At 46.0% G+C, this 19,939-nt stretch overlaps 1 protein-coding gene across 1 annotated transcript in view; it reads left to right on the top strand.

Moving 5' to 3' along the window:
- LOC134347039 (1-phosphatidylinositol 4,5-bisphosphate phosphodiesterase delta-1-like) overlaps positions 1 to 19,628 on the top strand; it is a 41,328-nt gene extending 21,700 nt beyond the window's left edge. Inside the window, exons 8-15 of the mRNA XM_063049107.1 lie at positions 3,283 to 3,423; positions 4,475 to 4,716; positions 6,650 to 6,735; positions 9,531 to 9,644; positions 11,778 to 11,953; positions 13,791 to 13,926; positions 16,708 to 16,857; positions 19,223 to 19,628. Coding sequence (XP_062905177.1) covers positions 3,283 to 3,423; positions 4,475 to 4,716; positions 6,650 to 6,735; positions 9,531 to 9,644; positions 11,778 to 11,953; positions 13,791 to 13,926; positions 16,708 to 16,857; positions 19,223 to 19,305 — 1,128 coding nt within the window. The 3' untranslated portion in view covers positions 19,306 to 19,628. The remainder of the gene's footprint in view (positions 1 to 3,282; positions 3,424 to 4,474; positions 4,717 to 6,649; positions 6,736 to 9,530; positions 9,645 to 11,777; positions 11,954 to 13,790; positions 13,927 to 16,707; positions 16,858 to 19,222) is intronic.
- The last annotated feature ends 311 nt before the right edge of the window (positions 19,629 to 19,939 follow it).

Below are 19,939 nucleotides of genomic sequence, written 5' to 3'. Positions count from 1 at the left end.
GGGGTCTGATGACACACATTCAGTGATTAAGAAACAGTTTCCTCCCACGTGCCATCAGAATGGACTCTGAATCCCCTCACTATTCCTCTTTTGCACTATCTCTCTTTCTGTCTGACTGGTCATTTATCTATTATGTATGTATGTCTCTGTTTATTTATTGTGACCTCATAAGTTTTAAGGTCTTGCACTGCACTGCTGCCAAAAGAACAAGTTTCTCATCATATGTTGGTGATAATAAACCTGATTCTGATTCTGAGGTCAGTGTTAACCACATGGCCAATTTTTGTGTCATCTGCAAACATCTGCATTGCATTCCCTCTCTAATACATTAATATCCTGTATGGAATTATGCCAAAAGTAATATCCTCCCTGTCACCCATCCCGCCTGCCTGTAACTCAGCCAGTTTTGTTTCTCTCTCTGATCACTTGGACCTATCTTTCTAAACAGCCTGTCTCATAAGACCCTGTCAAGAAGCTTTCCCCCGGGATCTTAACCAATTTCCCCCGGGATCAATAAAGTATGACTATGACTATCACTATGAGCTTGACATTGTCCTTATTGACCCCATAAAATGCAGTGGCTTTAGAAACCTTACTATCTCCTCAAAAGCAACACACTACCTGTAACAAATCCACACTGTCTGGCCCTAGATAGAAACATAGAAAACCTACAGCACAACACAGGCCCTTCGGCCCACAAAGTTGTGCTGCACATGTCCCTGCCTTAGAAATTACTAGGGTTACCCATAGCCCTCTATTTTTCTAAGCTGCATGTACCTATCCAAAAGTCTCTTAAAGGACCCTATCGTAACTGCCTCCACCAGCGTTGCCGGCAGCCTATTCCACGCACTCACCGCTCTCTGCGTAAAAAAAACTTACCCCAACATCTCCTCTTTACCTACTCCCAAGCACTTTAAACCTGTGCCCCCTTGTGGCAGCCATTTCAGATTTCAAGAGGATACGAAGTGCCCTTTGCAATTAAAAGTTTAGAATGTTCCTCAGAACTGATTCCAATAATTTGTACACCATGAACATCAAACTGAACTGTCATTACTTGATTTATCCCTCATGAAAGAGAAATACAGTATTAGCAGTACTCCAATCATTCAATAATGCTTTTGTAACCAGGGATAATAAAATCAGAATCAAGTTTAATATAAGTAAAATTAAAAGATTACAGAATAGCTTTATTTGTCACACGTACATCGAAATATACAGTGAAATGCGATGCTTTGTGACAATGACCAACGCAGTCCGATGATATGCTGGTGCAGCCTGAAGGTTTAATCATTCTTCTGGCACCAACATAGATTGCCCACAACTTCAAACCCTGACCCGCACACATTGGGAATGTGGAAAGAACGTGGACCATCTGGAGGACACCCACATGATCATGTGGAGAACGTGAAAACTCCTTTCCAAACAGCAGCAAGAATTGAACCCCAATTGTGATTGCTGATGTTGTAAAGCATTAAACTAAGCACTGCATTACTCATAAGTTTGATGTTGTGAAATATCGTGCTTTGCAGCAGCAGTACAATGTATAAAGACATTAAAAAATGATAAACTATGATATAAATAAAGAGTACAAAATAAAATGGTTGTTCATGGGTTCGTGGACTATTCAGAGATTTGAAGGTGAAGTGGAAGAAGCTGTTTTGAATCATTAAGTATGGTCGACAGGCTCCTGTACCTCCTCCCTGACGGTAGGAATGAGAAGAGGGGACATCCTGGAGGGTGAGAGCCATTACTGATGGATGCCATTTTATTGAGATTACTACCTCTTGAAGATGTCCTCGATCATGGGAAGGCAGTTCCCGCGATGGTGCTGGATGATTCTACAACCCTCTGCAGATGTAGACTCCACAGGCTGTGTCAATTGGAACTTAAATAGGAGTATACAGATTAGGCAGAAAGTGCACCACTCAGCTACTTGAACCTGCTCTGTCACTTAATATGACTGCCAATCAAGTAATGATCACCTTAACTCCATATCATGACTAATACAGAAATGTTGAGTAGGTTAGAATTTTTTTCCCTAGAGTGCAGGAAAATGAGTGGAGCTTTGACCATAAGATGCTCCATCTATTCCAGGTATCAGCTGCTATGAACACATACACGTCGTTCCTTCAGATAAAGGGACATATGAAATACACACCAAATCATATTGCTTTGAATCCTCACAGCTCTGGAATCCAGACACTGCTTTGTCATTGTTTGCTTAAAAACAGAGCGATCGGCCACACAGGCTCCTTCTCCGGCAGAAGGATCCCAAACCCTCGCTTGCCTTCTGCATTCTCCTTGATGTTTTAATCATCCTTGATGCTTTAATCAACAAATAATGGATGCTTTCAGCAGTGAACTGTAGTCGAACTTCAGCTTGTGACCAGTCTCGAAGTTTCTTCACTTTGTGGTCTCGAGATTCAAGCTTGAGTTCACACTCATTCCCCAGATTATTCTCAATGGCTGCAAAGTGCCAGATCTCTCAGCTAATCTCCAAACTAAATCAAAGGCTCTAACAGTTCCAGAAAGATGTTTAAAACAAAAAACAGGCATCAAAAAAGTTAAATAAGCCGTTTCGTTGTATGAAAGATGTTGACTGAGTGAGTGTTGTACGCTGGCACCATCTTGACACGACACAGCTGGCACAAGAATAAAACAACAAATTTCCTGTGGGTGCTGAGTTTCCTCCCACATTCTAACAATGTACAGGTTAATAGGTTGGTAAGTTGAGGACATGCTATATTGATACAAATGACACATTTCACTGTGTATTTTGATGTTGTGATGTCGATGTGACGAATAAAGCTAATCAGTTAATTTGGCACTCCTGGCAATGCCTTCCATGCACTCGCAACTCTCTGTGTAAAAATAATTTTTATCTCTAACATACCCCCATGCAGTATTTTCCTCCAATCACCTTCAAATAATGTCCCCCTTGCATTAGCCATTTCTGCCCTCTGGTTATTCACTCGATCAACATCACTCATCTTATTCTGCATTTTTTTAATACATTGTTCTGTTTCAGTGTACTGTGTAATGATTTAAGCTGTATGAGTAATATGCAAAACAAACCTTTCACTGTATCTTGGTCCATGTGACAATAATATACCAATACCATAGAGTTGCTTCCCACCAGTGGGCACACTCGAGGCCTGGGTCCCCATGAACAAGGAGGAATTCTATGGACGTCACCTGAGAAGCAGAGTGCTTCATTATTGTCGCCTTGCTGTAGACAGAAGCATGGTCTCTATGCCATCATGATGTGGTGTTTGATTCCAGGTCACTCCTTACCCCTTCATCCTGTTGTTGAGGAGCTACTGCAGCATAGAACAGGAGAAGGTCATGGTGCAGGTCATGGAATCTATCCTGGGGGACAAGCTGCTCTACAAGCCCTTCATTGGGACGATGCCCTCACCTGAGGTAAGGAGCGGAGTGGGCTTTATTCAAACAACAAGCACAATCCAGACAGTGCCCAGCTGATGAACACCATTTCTGCGAACCTTGTGACATCTGCTATCTCCCCATGCACCAAGACCGTGTTGTGTCCGATTGGGAGTCTTGTGGACATACATTAGAGCTCTGCCTAGGACAGTGTCTGTCAGACACATTTGCCTGATCTACTGAAGGTGGAGCACAGCCCACCAACACCGGAATGATGCAGAAATATTACTGATTGCTCCCGAGATGAGAAGTCAATCTGAAGAAGGAAACATTTAACAGGGTGGGAGAATGGGTGGATTCGGTAACGGTGTGGCGAGAGGCCGTGATGCCAGATTCAGATTCAGGTTTACTTGTCACACCCACATCGAAATATACAGTGAAGTGCATTGTTTGTGTTCACAACCAACACACCCAAGGATGTTCTGGGCCAGCCCACACGTTGCAGCACCGGCATACCAGTAGTGTGCCCACAATCCTAGACAAAACAACAGAGAACACAACAAAACAGAATAGACCAAGTAACACAACAACAGCAAAACAAACCCCTTCCCTCATTATGTCCTTGCAGACAGACAGACACACACACACCTCCAACCTCCAGGACAGGACACCTTTGGCCTCCCGTGATTGTTCAGCTGTCTTAGTCTTATGGAGGGGTATAAAATCATGAGGGGCATAGAACGGGTGAATGCAGACACAGCTTCTTCTTCCCTGTGTTGAGTAATCTGGAACTGCAGGACACAGGGGAGAGGATATAGATTTAGTAGGTATCTGAGGGGAAGCCTTTTCACTCAGAGTGTCATTACATGCAATGAGCTGCCAGGTGAAGAGGTGAACACATGAAGAACATTTAAATGATACTTGGGCAGGGGTATGGACAGCAAAGGTTCTGAGGGATATGGGCGAAACACTGACAAGTAGCTCTAAATAGGAATCTTGGTCAGCAAGAGTTGGTCTGAAGGGCCTGTTACCATGCTGTATGACTCTATGCTGACTGATTTGTTGCTTCTTGGCCTTGTGGTGGATGTAGGAACTGAAGGGAAAGATCCTGGTGAAGCTTAAGAGAGTAAACCGAGTGATCGGTACAATTGTTGAGAACGAGGAAGCCTTGGACGAAGATGAGGCTGCTGAAATGGAGGAGGTCGCAAGAAAGCAGAAGTCTCAAGAAAAGGTGAGTCCCCTTTCTCTTCCGTCGTTCACCTCACTGAATTCCTTCCCTCAGTCCCGGCCAATTCATTCCGTCTCTCTTTTCCTTGCTCAGTTATTCACCCAGTGACCCCACATTTTCTGACTTGCGCCATCAACTCCTCCTTCCCTTATTCACTCGCCCTCACTCACTCTCCCTCCTTCCCTCTGATACTCATTTCCTCCCTCACTCACTCCCTCCATGCTCGCTTTCTCTCCCTCTTCCCTCACATATTCACTTTCCCTCCTTCCCTCTCATTCACTTCCTCTCATACTCACTTGATCACTCACCTCGCCCTTGATTGCTCACTCCCTCATTCAACCTCTTCCTCTCCACACTCATTCATTCACTCCCTCCATCCTTTAGTGATTCAGATTCTTTTATTTACCATGTGTCCAGAGAAAGATGGAGTGAAATGTGTCATTGTGTTAACAGCCAGTGCACCGTGGTAGCAGAGCAGTTAGCACAACACTATTAAAGCTCGGGGCATCATATTTTAGGTTTCAATCCCAGCTCCTCTAGAAGGTGTCCCTATACACACTTACTGTGGAATCTGTGGGTTTTCTCTGGGTCCTCTGGTCACATTCACTGGCTAGAGAACAAATATTTCAAGATGGCATGATGTTTTTGTGTTAATAGTACTTTTCAGAAGGAAACTTTTGAAAGAGGCAATTTGCTGCCTTCATCAGTCAGGGCATTGAGCATAGGAGGTGGGATGTTGTGTTAAAGGTGAGTGTTTTTTGACACATGCACATTGAAGCATACAGTAAAATGTCACGTTTTGCATCAAATCAGGAAAAAAGTTTGCAGGGCAGACCACAAATGTTGCCACACTTGCAGTGCCAGCGTAGAATGCCCACAGCTCACTAAGCCCAACCCGTACATTTTATTTGGAATGTGACAGGCAACCAGAGCACCCTGGATGAAACCTATGCATTCACACAGAGAAGGTACAAACCCCTTACAGAAAGCAATCGAAATTGAATTCTGATCTTGGAGTTGGTGCTGCAAAGTGATTGCACAAACCGGCATGAAGGGATGTGGGGAGAAGGGAGGAGATTGGGGGTAGAGGGAAAATGGATCAGCCATAATGAAATGCTGGAGCAGACTGAATGGGTCAAATGGCCTAATTCTGCTCCTATTTCTTATGGTCTTGTATTATTAAACTGGGAAGAGTGCAGAAGGGATTTACCAGGATGCTGCTCAGACTAAGGGGCTAGAGCTACAATGAGAGATTGCAAAGTTGATTTTATTCCCTGGAATGCATGAGATTAAGGGGTAACCTAATAGAGGAGTTTACAATAATAAGGTGCATAGAGAGAGAGAAAGCACACAGTTTTTTTTCCCCCCAAGGAGAGGGTGCTACTACAAGATGGTACAGGTTTAAGATCAGAACTGAAAGATTTCTAAAGGACACCAAGGGTATCTTTTTCATGCCAGGAGTGTTTTCAGAATGAGCTATGTGAGATCGCGGTTGAGGCAGGGGCATAAGCATTGGCTAAAAGCATCTTGCTAAGTAATAGGGACAGGAGGAGTTTAAAGGGCCATGGGCCAAACACTGACCGTTGCGACCAGCTCACTGGGCAAATCCAGTGACATGGACAAGATGGGCCAAATGGCCTGTTTCCCTGCTGTACAACTTTGGCCAGAGCTGGAGATGTGCGGAGATCCCAGGAGGGTTGAGTAAAGCCTCCAAAAGACCTTGTAACTGGTCTAAACACCTAAGACAGCACTCACTGGCAACAAGATTGATTTGCTCAGAAAAGGAATCAAATCTATTATCACAGGGTGACAGGAGTCTTTAATGACGGAACAGTGCTGACCCCAAGGAGAGGACTGGTGTGTGTTCCCTCAAATCCACCATCATATCCTTGGTCTTATTGATACTGAAGGTTGCTCAGTGAACTGTGGAAGGACAATCTGTGTGTCTGTGACCTCTTCCTCCCAGGATGCAAAGCTGTACCGAGTCAAGGAGTTGCCCGGCCTGCTCATCAACTGCAACATCCTCCCCTCCGACAGGATTGAGGGTGCCATGAGCAACCAGGTCTCCTATGAGATATTGTCCTTCGTGGAAAACAAGTTCAATGAACTGGTGCAGGACTCAGGTAAGTGGAAACTGGAAATATATCAAGTTCAAAGGCTTCACTCTGCCAATATAAAATCCGACTCGCACAGCTACCTGGACTATTCTCCTTCCCACCCTGTCTTTTGCAAAAATGCCATCCCCTTCTCGCAATTCCTCCATCTCCGCCACATCTGCTCTCAGGATGAGGCTTTTCATTCCAGGACGAAGGAGATGTCCTCCTTTTTTTAAAGAAAGGGGCTTCCCTTCCTCCACCATCAACTCTGCTCTCAAACACATCTCTCCCATTTCATGCACACCTGCTCTCACCCCATCCTCCCACCACCCCACTAGGAATAGGGTTCCCCTTGTCCACACCAACCTCCCCACCAACCACCGGGTCCAACATATAATTCTCCATAACTTCCGCCACCTCCAATGGGATCCCACCACTAAGCACATCTTTCCCTCACCACCCCCCCTGCTTTCCGCAGGGATCGCTCTCTACGCGACTCCCTTGTCCATTCGTCCCCCCAATTCCTTCCCACTAATCTCCCTCCTGGTACTTATCCTTGTAAGCGGAACAAGTGCTACACATGCCCTTACACTTCCTCTCTCACCACCATTCAGGGCCCCAGACAGTCCTTCCAGGTGAGGCAACACTTCACCTGTGAGTCGGCTGCGGCGATATACTGCGTCCGGTGCTCCCGATGCGGCCTTCTATATATTGGCGAGACCCGACGCAGGCTGGGAAACCGTTTCGCTGAACACCTACGCTCTGTCTGCCAGAGAAAGCAGGGTCTCCCAGTGGCCACACATTTTAATTCTATGTCTCATTCCCATTCTGATATGTCTATCCATGGCCTCCTCTATTGTCAAGATGAAGCCACACTCAGGTTGGAGGAACACCACCTTATATTCCGTCTGCGTAGCCTCCAACCTGATGGCATGAACATTGACTTCTCTAACTTCTGTTAATTCCCTTCCTCCCCTTCGTACCCCATCCCTTATTTATTTATTTCCCTTTTTTTCTCTCTCTCTCTTTCTCCCTCTGACTATAATTCCTTGCCCATCCTCTGGGCTCCCCTCCCCCTTTCTTTCCCCCTAGGCCTCCCGTCCCACGATCCTCTCCTTTCTCCAGCCTTGTATCCCTTTTGCCAAACAACTTTCCAGCTCTTAGCTCCATCCCTCCCCCTCCTGTCTTCTCCTATCATTTTGGATCTCCCCCTCCCCCTCCCAATTTCAAATCCCTGACTATCTCTCTTTCAGTTAGTCCTGACAAAGGGTCTCGGCCCAAAACGTCGACTGTACCTCTTCCTGCAGAGGCTGCCTGGCCTGCTGCGTTCACCAGCATTTTTTATGTGTGTTGATAAAATCTGTTCCATCATGTTTCTCAAAAAAAGAGCCAATAACTACAGAGCAGTCTCTCTGAACTTGATAGTTAGCTAAGCTGTAGAAATGAAGATCTGGGATGGAATTAGCAGTTACTTGCAAACGTGGAATGATGGGAGTAAACCAGTGTTAATGTTTGACTTTAATAAATTACAGTGAAATGACAGCAATGTTTGATGAAGGAAATATAGTTTCTGTGCAATGTAAAGTAACAGGTGAACCAAGTCAAAGTCTAAGTAACTTCATTATCCAAGTACATGTAGGCCCAACACGTACAAACTTGAGGCTCAATTTCTTGCAGACATTTACAGAAAATCAAGAAATACAATAGAACTAACAAAAATATGTTGGATTAACAAGGTCTCGATGGAGAGGGTCTTTGATAATGGATGGTACTTCCTGATGGCAGCGTGCCTTTTGAATGTACTCAGTGGTGCGTTTATTGGTTTATTGATAAGTCAGGCAACATCTGTGAGAAACTCAAAAATGCAGGCGATTTGAAACTGCAGGGAGAATGGTTGGAAGACTGGAAGGACAACATATGAAGTCACAGGAATCAGAGGATAGTGCTGAACAGGTGTTCCTTCAACTGGAAGTTTGTAACAAGCGGTCTGGTGCTGGGACCTCTGTTGTTTGTAATATACTGTTATCAATGTAGGTGATCTGATTCCTAAGTTTGTAGACAATACAAAAGTTGTTCGAATCGTAGATAGCAAGGAAGGTCACCCCAGGATACAGAGGGACATAAATCAGCTGGTGGGTGCACAGAGCAGTGGGAGCATCTGATGGCTCTTAACCCGTACTCGCTGCAGTTTAGAAGAATGAGAGGGAGATCTGATCGAAATCTATCGAATATTGAAATGCCGAGATAGACTGAACGTGGAAAGGATGTTTCCAGTCGTGAGAGAGTCCTAGACCAGAGGGCACAGCTTCAGAATAGAACAGTCCATTTAGGAGAGAGATGCGAAGGAATTTCCTTGGCCTGAGAGTGGTGAATCTATGCAATTCATTGCCACAGATGGCTGTAGAGACAGTCACTGGGTATATTTTAACCGAAGGGAGATAGGTTCTTGATAAATAAGGCCGTCAAAAGTTACAGAGAGAAGGCAGGTGAATGAGATTGGGAGGGATAATAGATCAGTCACGATGGAATGTTGCAGCAGGCTGAATGGGCTGAATGTCCTCATTGTGCTCCCATGTCATATGGTCAGATTTTCTGTCCTGGCAGGAAGCTTGGAAGCCTGAACTTGGCAAGGAGAGATGGCTCAAAATGCTTAGGGAACTCAGCAGTTGGTTGAGGCTCTTCATCAGGACTGTTAATTCCTTTCATTTGATGCTGCCTGACCTGCTGAATTCCTCAAGCATTTATTGCGCGCTGCTTTGAATTTCCAGCATTTACAGAATCTTTTGTCTTTATATTCCAACAAACACATTTTCTGTTTGCAGGCTCCACTTTCCAGTGCGATGCCCAACAACTGGACAGGGTATATCCAGAAGACTGGAAGACAGACTCGCCGAACTACTCTGCCATTGACATGTGGAACGCCGGCTACCAGATAGGTAAACCTGTCATCTGTGTCGCCAGCTCTTCCTTTGAACATCTGATCGCCCAAACCCAACCCTTGCCTCCCGGCATTGGGCAGTGGAAATGTCCATCTTGCACTGCCTCACCTTCCTGCATCATAAGCGGACCCTGATTAGATCACTCCTGCCTGTCTGTCAAACAAATCAGCCGACTGCATCGCATGGTTTTTCTGTGCACTATGTAAACACAATTTGTCGTGCGTATAAACAACATGAAAATTAAGTTTTTACAGCCGTAATATTTTACATTACAAAATATCCACAACTGTAAATGATATAAATTTAGGTTAACTTATGTTATACATGAGGCATAATAAATGTTAAGCAAAATAACATTTGCCAAGTAGCCAAATATAGTCTGAGACAGAACTAAGGTTCATGAAACTGATGGCAGGCAAAGGTTATGGGAGAAACCAGGATAAACAGGTTGAGAGGGATAATAGATCAGTATGATGAAATGTCAGACCACACTTGATGGGCCCAATGGCCTAATTCTGCCTCTATGCAATATGGTCATCTGGTCTCAGTGGGGAAGAAGCTACGAGAACATAGAACACAGGCCCTTTGGCCCTGACTTTGTACAATCCTTTTCATCCACTCTGATGTCAATCTACTGCTTCCCTCTATCATCCATGCACCTCTCTAAGAGCTTCTTCAATGTCCCTTGTGCATCTCCCTCTACCACCTCCCCTGGAGGGATGTTCCATGCACTCACCATTCCCTAAGCAAAATATGGAACTACCTCTGACATCACCCCTATCTATTCCTCCAGTCACATAACATTATGCCTCTTCTGTCGTTACACCAGGGGGTGAGGCATCCTCTGGCTCCTGTGCCTCCTGCCCGATGGCAGCATTGAAAAAAGGGAGTGGCCCAGATGGTGTGGACTTTATTCCCTGATCTTGACCCTGAAAAGCCTTCTGGGAGCTTTCCCTTGAGGAGCTTCATCACTGGGGTTAGAGGTCAGAGGTGTCCACCACATTCAGGCTAGACTCTTTTTGGTCCTTTCTCAATCATCCGTCCCCCACCCTGCTGCCAAAGGGGACAGACAAGTGTGAGGTTATGCCTTTTGGGAGCTCAAATTGCGATAAAACTTGCAGAGTATGTAGCACAGACCTAAGGAGTGTTGACGTAGAGGGACATCGAGGTGCAAGTCGAGTGGTCACTGACACATGTGGAGAGGCTGGTGAAGAAGTCATTATGCTTGCCCTCACAGCCAAGGCATTGAGTGTAAATACTGGCCGTTATGTTCCTGACTGGCTCTGCTACCACCTCAACCAGCATTCCTTTCTCCCGTAAGGACCACCTTCCCTCATTCCATCCTCCACCCGCTCAAAACGAACATGAACATGAACACGAACACACACACACACACACCCACCCACCCCCACCAGAGAGATGGACATGCATGCACATCACGCGCACACCCCATCATGGATGCAAACCTCATATCTGACATCTTGGGGAGAGTAACTGTTTTTGAATCTCTCACATACACACACACACAATCGAAATGCTACACACCCTTAGAGATACACACTCTCACACACCACGTCATGGATGGGAGTCCCTGACTCACACTCTCCCATTATAGCCAACTCACAGGGAAGACAGGCTTCAGTAAAGTATTAACACCCCCAATCACTGGTTATGCACAGGATCCTAGTCAGCCCAGATTCCCTGGATACTTTCCAAGAATTTGCCTGTACATTCCCCATCCCACCCAACCACCCTTGCCGAACACCAATGCAGCTCCTGATCGGTTTGTGTGTACAACTCAATTGGCTTTTAATTGGGAGATTGTTCAGTACCAAACTATGTCTGATACCACACAGAATGGTAACCCAGTAACTGTTTCAGTTCCTTGTAATCACCGCAGCTACAAACACATTTATTACTTGCTGATATTCAGTGCAGAGGTGATAATGAAATGTTTTTAAAAATGTTCTCATTTTCTCTCCCTCTCTCTCTCTCTCAATGACATGCGCACACCCTCTCCTTTCATTCCATTGCCCATCCTTCCTCCTCTTCTCCCACACAACACTCTATCCTCCCTCTGGTTCTCCTCCCCACCCTCTTCCTTCTGCACTTCCACCACAATGCCTGCAGTGGCCGTGAACTTTCAGACCTTTGGGCAGGAGATGGACATCTACCGGAGTAAATTTCGAAACAACGGTTTCTCTGGTTATATCCTGAAGCCTAAGTTCCTGAGGAAGCGTAAGACAACGTGTGCCTCAAGGATCCAGATGAGACTCTGGCTGAACAGAAAGAAGCTGAGCGTGCTGGTAAGAGCAGGAAATGTTGGATAAACACCGTTGGTTGGGCTGCATAAAAACTGTCCCTTCAGCCTACCAAGTCACACCAACCCATCACAAGAACAGTGTGGAGGCTTTAGAGAGGGTGCAGAAGGGGTTCATTAGCACTGTGCCTGGAATAGAGGGCATGCACGATTAAGGGAAGTTGAACAAACTTGGGTTGCTTTTCTCTGGAGTGTCAGAGGCTGAGGGGAGCTCTGATATGTTTATAAAATTACGAGAGGTATAGAGATAGTGGACACACAATATTTTTTCCTTTGTTCAAAATGCGTATTATCAGAGGGCATATATTCAAGATGAGAGAGGCTGTTCAAAGGGCTTTGTTACGAGAATACACATAAAATTAAGATGTTTGCTGGCCTGGGCTAGCTTCAGTGGCATCAGCAGTTGGTCTGCCACCTGCCCTCAGGGGAAGGAGAGATAAGGAACAATGGAGCAGCGTCTGGAGACGTGTAATGAAGGGATGTGGGAGAGAGAGCTGTCTGGAGCGGCTCCCCCCCTTTGAACCCTGAACTGTTTGAAGTGATGGACAGGCGATACCCCAGCAGGGGGATAAAAAGGGACAGGTTCGCTAAGACAGGGACACACGCCACCCGAGGTAACGAGACCCTGGAAGCGGTGCGCCTCTCACGAGTGGGTGAGAAGCATCAGACAACGACAAGGGTGGAAAGGTACGATCAGCGGGAACCCGGTGTGTGTCCGCCCTTGCCTGGGTGCCGGGTTCACTGCAGAGGATCGACCGCATCTGGAGGAGGGGTCACAGTCGGTGACCTCAGGTGACATCACCAAGGACCCGCCCAAAAGCTGTTTGTGAGCCATCTCGCTGGTCTGTGAGTGAAGCAGTGTTCTGAATGATCAGTTGTTCCTGTTCTCTCTGTCTCTTCCCCCACGTTGTCCATCGCCATGGCAATGATTACTGCGAACTGAACTTTGAGTCATTTTGAAATTTGGTCATTTACCCCTAGACAACGATAGAGCTTGATTGATGCTGTTATCTTAATTCTGTGCACATGTGTGTTTATCATCACTGAACTGTTGCATTTATTATCCTTTCGATTACTGTGTTGCTTGTTTCTTTAATAAAACTTTCTTAGTTCTAGTACTCCAGACTCCAACTGAGTGATCCATTTCTGCTGGTTTGGCAACCCAGTTACGGGGTACGTAACAGCTTGTACAGATCATGCTTTTTTTTAAGAGAGCCGTAGGTGTCTGGAGCGGGATGTCAGGGGAGATGGTGGAAGCAGATATGAGAGGCTTTTAGATAGGCACATTAGTGTTCAGAGAATGGAAAGATAGGGATGATGTGCAGGCAGAGGGGATTAGTTAGCATTACATTTCGAGTTAATTAAGGGAGGTTGTGCAGCAGAGTGATGTAACGATCAACATAGCATTTTACAGTGCTTGCTGTAAGATTGGGTTCTAATTCCAGCCACTGTCTCTGAGGACTTTGTACATTCTCCCCATGACCACATGGATTTCCTCCGACCTTCCAAAGATGTTTGGCTTATGATTCCTAAGTTGTATGCATGCTGAGTTGGCATCAGAAACATGGCAACATTTACGGTTCACCCCAGACTGCCCTTGGTCTGTCGGTTGTTGACACAGATGACACATTTCACTGTGTTTGATGTACACGTGACAAATAATGCTAAATCTTCTTTAAAAGGTCAGCACAGCATTGTGGGCTGAAGGGACTTAACTGCCCTGTACTCTGTGTTCCTCGATTGTTAATATCATCCAGTCATCAAATACATTAAGTTACTGTTGCACCAGTCGACTCTCACATCATGTCCTCGCCTCTCCACAGGTCCTCTCTGCCCAGCAACTCCCCAAGACAAACAAGGCGAAACCCAGCTCGGTGGTGGACCCACTTGTGAAGGTGCAGGTTTTTGGAGTCAAAGACGACAATGATCAGAAAGTGACACCACATGTTTCCAACAATGGTAAGTTTGGAGTCATTCCAGCATGGCGGGGGTGAATGGTAGTTGGTGGGTCCAGGTCCAACTTTTTTCAGATCTTTGGAGTCTAAGTAGTAGTGGGCCCCATATCTAAGAAAGGATGTACTGGTATTGGAGAAGGTCCAGAGGAGGCTCACCAGCATGCTCCCAGGAAGTCAGGAGTTAACATATGAGAAGCGTTTGGTGGTTCTGGGCCTGTACTCATTGGAGTTTAGAATAATGAGGGGGAATCTCAAATTGGGGAAGCTATCAAATATTTAAAGGCCTGGATAGAGTGATCGTGAAGATGATGTTTCCAATAGGAGAGTCTGAGACTGGAGAGTGCAGCCTCAGGATAGAGATATGACTATAGAAGACAGATTGGGTGGAATTTCTTTCACCAGGGGGTGGTGAATCTGGAATTCATGACCACAGATAGTTGTTTAGGCCAAGTTGCTAAGTTATATTTAAAGCAGCGTTTGACAGGTACAGTCAATGCAAAGGTTACGGGTAAAAGGCAGGAGAACGGGATTGAGTGGAAATGTAAATCAGCCTTGATAGCAGAAACTTGATGGGAGTTTGCATATTGTCATTGTGGCCGTGTGGCTTTCCAACACATTCTGTCTTCTCACCTCTCCTATTGCATAGCAGAAAGACCCATGTCCAATGAGGGAGAGCCAGCATGGTCTTGTGCATAGCAGATCATGCCTTACCAAGTTAATTGAGTTTTTTTGACAAGATATCAAGACAGATGCATGAGAGTAGGGCTATGGATCTTGTCCACATGGATTTTAGAGAGGTGTTTGACAAATTCCCTCATTGGAGGCTAATCAGAAATTAAGATACATGGGGTCATGACGAATTGGCTGTTTGGATTCAAAACTGGCTTGCACATGGAAGACAGTGTGTTGTGATTGAAGGGGTTTATTGGAGCAGAAGGCCTGAAATTTGTGGAGTTCCATAGGGATCTGTGCCGTGACCTCTGAGACTTGGAGAGGGTGCAAAAGACTTTTCTCAGGATCCTGCCTGGTTTAGAGGGCATGTGCGGTCACAAGAGGCTGGATAAGCTTGTGTTATTTTCTCTGCAGAGGCTGAGGGAATTTCTGATAGAGGCTTATGAGATTATGATAGGTGTAGGTAGAGTGGAAAGAGTGCATGTTTCCTAGGGTTGAAATGTCTAATACTGGAAGGCATGCAGTGAATGTGAGAGGGGGTAGGTTCAAGTGGGGTGTGAGCAGCAAGTTTTCCTACTGAGAGAACCGTGGATTCCTGGAATGTGCTGCCTGGTATGGTGGTAAAGACAAATTGTTAGAGGCTTTTAACAGACCTCCAGATAGGCACATGGATGGAAGGATATGGAAATTGTGTAGGTAGAAGGGATTGGTGGTTGGGTGTTTCTGATTTGCTTTTTACCTGGTTCGACACAACACAACACTGTGGGCTGAATGGCTTGTTCCTGTGCTGTACTGTTCTATGCTCTGTGTTCCTCCCCATGAATCTCCTCCAGGCATTTATTCCTGCAAACAGCTAAGGTGCTACACCTACCCGTTCACCTCCTCGCTCACCTTCATTCTGGGCCTCAAACAGCCCTTCCGGGTGAAGCAACACCACCCGTGAAGCTGTTGTCTTCACCTGCTGTTACCAGCCCTCTTGGTGCAGCCTTCTCCAGCTTGGTGAAATCTATTGTAGATTGGGCACTGTTTGGTTGAGTACCTCTGCTCTATCCACAAAAAGCAGAATTCATCAGTGACCAACAATATTAATTCCTATTCCAACATGTTGTTCCATGGCTGTTGTAGCATGGATGAAATCAGCGGAGACACAGAGTCACTGGTAGACACAAAGCAGCTTCTTTACTCTACACAACAAGGAACAGCAGGCACCTTACAGACGGAGACGCTTTCCGCAGAAAGGTCTGCTAGCTCAATGTGGGCTCGATATTTATATGCTAAACACAAAGGCAATCGCTACTTAAAAAGCTATAGCTATGTATAGGTAATACTGTCTTTGAAACTACAGCATCTGGTCAAACTATGGTGCCAGAAGCATCTGGTATTCATTTTTAGGAAGCGCATTGTCAAATTGAAGTCTGGTGGCCAAAGTCATTTAAGTGTAAACAAATCACATACCCAAACAAACTCACTCTGACAGCTTTGATTTCTGCCATGACGACGCCACTTTCAGGTTTGTGGAGCAGCACCTCTTACTCCTTTTACGTAGCTTCCAATCTAATGCCACGAACATTGATTTCTCCAAGTTCTGGAACTTTCTTCTCCTCTTCCTTCCCTTCTCTTCAATTTCGCACTCTGGCCCTTTCCCTCTTCTCCCCTCCTGCATATCACACCCTCCCCGGTGTCCCTATTTCCTCCTCCTCTGCCAAGGTCTGCTCTCCTCTCCTTATCAGACTCCTCCTGCCTTTTCCACCTATCGTCTCCCAGCTTCTTACTTCAACCCCTCCTGTCTATCACCTTCCCCTCCCACTACTTTATTATTCTGCCATCTTCCACCTTCCTTTACAGTCCTGATAAATGGTCTCAGCCTGAAATATTGACTGTTGATTCTCTTTCATAGATGCCGCCAGACCTGCTGAGTTCCTCCAGCATTTTGTGTGTATTGCTCTGGATAGCAGCATCTTTTGAAACTACTGAGATCAACACGTGGAAATGACTGTGTTCATACTTACAATATCGTTTCTGAGCCAGTGTTGTTTGGATTTGAACCCATGTTCATGCTGGAGGTATTAGTGTTGGCATTGTGTCTGACCCATCTTCCCCTTCACTGTTTCAGGTTTCAACCCCATGTGGAACACATACTTTCAGTTCGACGTGTGCATGCCCGAGCTGGCCTTTGTTCATTTCTTGGCTCAGGACTTTCCCGGCTCCTCGAGGAATGACTTCATCGGACAGTTCACACTACCATTCACTAGCTTACAGCAAGGTATTGTATCAAGACCCCACCCCTTTAAAACTGGAAGGAGTGGAGGGAAGAGTGTGGAGAGTTTGGGCAGTGAGAGAGCCAGATCTGGTTCACCGAGACCCACCCCTTCTCCAGGAATGGGGTCGTGTGCTTTGTCCCATCCTTCACTCTCCCTCAGCCAGAGAAGCCTGCTGTTAAAGCTCATTTCAAGAGGACAAGAATATAAGAACAAGGATGTGATACAGAGACTTTATAAGTTGTTTGTCAGACCACACTTGTGTATTGTGAGCAGTTATGGGCCCTTCACCCAAGAGAAAATGTGCTGGAATTGCAGAGCGTCCAGACGTGAGTCACAAGAATGAGAATGATCTCTTGAATTCAGTGGTTAATTTTTGAGGAACATTTAATGGTTCTGGGCCTGTACTCACTGGAGTTTCGAAGACCGAGAAACCTATTGAATCTTGAAAGGACTAGATAGAGTGGATGTGCAGAGGGTATTCCCTATAGTTCGACAGTCTAGCAGTAAAGGGTGCATTCTCAGAATAGTGGGACAGAGCTGAGGATGAATTTCGTCAGCCAGAGGGTGGTGAATCTGTGGAATTCATTCATCAGATGGCTGTGGAGGCCAGGTCATGAGGTGATTTAAACCAGTGTTGTTGGGTTCTTGATTAATCAGTGCAACAAAAGTTACGGGCAGGAGAGTGGGGTTGAGAGGTTTAATAACTCAGCCATGATAGGCCAAGTGGCCCTGAGACCAACAAGTAGTTCTGACAAGGGTGTCAATGTGCAGGTGGGCTGTAACCCCATCCCCCCTGCCACCAAGGCCACAAGGTTATACTTGCTCTGGTGTGAGTGAGACGACTAGTAGTAGGACATGGCCAACTGTGGCTATGCTGGTCCTGGGTGACGTGTTCTAACCCCATCCTAACCACGTATGTAACTCCAGTAATGCTCCGGTTCCCTCTCTGGGTCCTACCAACCTTGATCCAATAGCTCTTCCTCACCCCGCTTCCCACTCCACCTCTTTCAGTCGCATCCCAAGCTCCTCTACCAGGACCTGGGGCACTGTCCCAGTGAGCAGGAACATCCCACGTTTCACCAAGGAGAAAAAGATGGACATCATGTAATTTAGCTATTCCAGCTTAGAGCTTCGGGGTTTGAGGTTCAGTACTGGCGTCCTCTCTAAGAAAGTGGGTACAGTATGTGCTTCCCCATGTTGGCACGTGGCCAAGTAGTTAAAGCGTTGGTCTAGTGATCTGAAGGTCGCTAATTCGAGCCTCAACTGAGGTGGCGCGTTGTGTCTTTGAGCAAGGCACTTAACCACACATTGCTCTGCGATGACACCGGCACCAAGCTGCAGCGGCCCCAATGCCTTTCCCTTGGACAACATCGGTGGCGTGGAGAGGGGAGACCTGCAGCATGGGAAACTGCTGGTCTTCCATACAACCTTGCCCAGGCCTGCACCCTGGAAACCTTCCAAGGTGCAAATCCAGGGTCTCACCAGACTAACAGATGCCTATACGTATGTACTTCTCAGGTGTGCATGAGATTCCTCTGGGTGTTGTAGCTTGCTCACTCAATCTAAAGACGTCACAGTTAGGTGACTAATTATTCCTGGGATGAGGGTAAGGTTTCTCGTTGGCACAGCTTGGTGGGATGGAAGAGCCTATTTCATATTGTATCCCTGACTAAATAAAACAATAAGAAATATCTGGCTGAAGGAATTGGTCTTACAGCTGGCCAGAGAGGAGAATGTGGGTCCTTCACATCTGGCTTAGGATATTAGTTCCACATCTGGCCAGGGAGGAGAGGGTGGAGCCTCCATGTCTGTCTTTGATGACTGAGGCAGTCCCACATTTCTGATCAATGCCACCATCCCCAGTGAGGCAGCAAGGGACTGCTCTCCCGAAACCCACATTACTCATATTTCTAATGGTGACGGCAGAATCTGTGCACCAGCAAGCAATGCAATGCTTGTAAAGGTGGAACAGCCAGCACAGCTCTGAGCCCATGTCCCAATGGAATGACAATAAAATGGGAAATGGAACGGGGTGTTAGGAAGGGAGAATTGGAGGTAAAAGTTCCAGTTCAAATTTATTCTCATCTGACAATACATATGTACAAGCAAATTAAACAATCTTCCTTCGGACCATGGTGCACCCACAAAACATATCAGACACGTAGCACAGAAACCGAAGTATTAACACAAATGAGTTAATAAAATGTAGTTGAAAGTGCATGTGGTGTGTAGCACAAGTAAACAAGAAATAGTTCACTGTTGAGATGGTGGACAGGGTTATTGGGAGTGCCAAATCTACTCAAAACTCCAAGGATGTTGGGTGTGTTGGTTACTAGGTGATTACCTCTCTCTCTCTTATATTCTCAGGGTACCGCCACATCCACCTTCTGTCAGCAAAAGGCGACCCCCTGCCCGCAGCCTCACTCTTCGTCAACATCAGGATCGACTGAATCCTCACCGCCATGATCTCCTCCGCTGGGATTCCTGACTCACCAGGAGCTGGAACAGAGAGTCCTCTTGAGCAGCTAGAGAAGGACAGAGGGACAGCTGGATTGGGTTGGGGTAGATTGAAAGAAAGAACAGGGAAGTGGGAGGGGGGAGGGGGAAATAGAGTGGGAGATAAGAGAGAAGGGGATTGGGGTTGTTTCTGGGGCCTGAGAATGGAGCTCAAATGTACTTACTGACCTTTCCATTATCCGCATGTGTTCACATTTAACACTGGTCAGAGGACAGAGAAGGGATTACTCACCAAGTCAGGAGCTGATTGATGGCGAACATTGTGAGATACTCTCTACATGTTAATTAAAAATAATTTTACCACACTCACCACTTATCCTTGTCTTCTTTGGGAGATAGAGATATAGGGAGGTTAAAATGGGAAAGTTTATTTTGGAATTGTGCAGAGCACTGGCGTACATCACAGCTTGAGGATTGTGCATTCTTCCAGTCAGCACATGTCAAGAAAGATGTACCCTGTAAGAAGAAGTGGTTCCAACACCACCCCCTGCAGAACACCACCAGTCACCGGCAGCCCATCAGAAAAAGGCTCCCTTTATTCCTACTGTGCCTTCTGCCCATCCGCTC

This window comes from Mobula hypostoma, chromosome 1 (genome assembly GCF_963921235.1).
Source record: "Mobula hypostoma chromosome 1, sMobHyp1.1, whole genome shotgun sequence".
Classification (NCBI taxonomy): Eukaryota; Metazoa; Chordata; class Chondrichthyes; order Myliobatiformes; family Myliobatidae; genus Mobula; species Mobula hypostoma.
The sequence above is the reverse complement of the archived record's forward strand: the minus strand, read 5'-3'. Positions and strand labels throughout refer to the sequence as shown.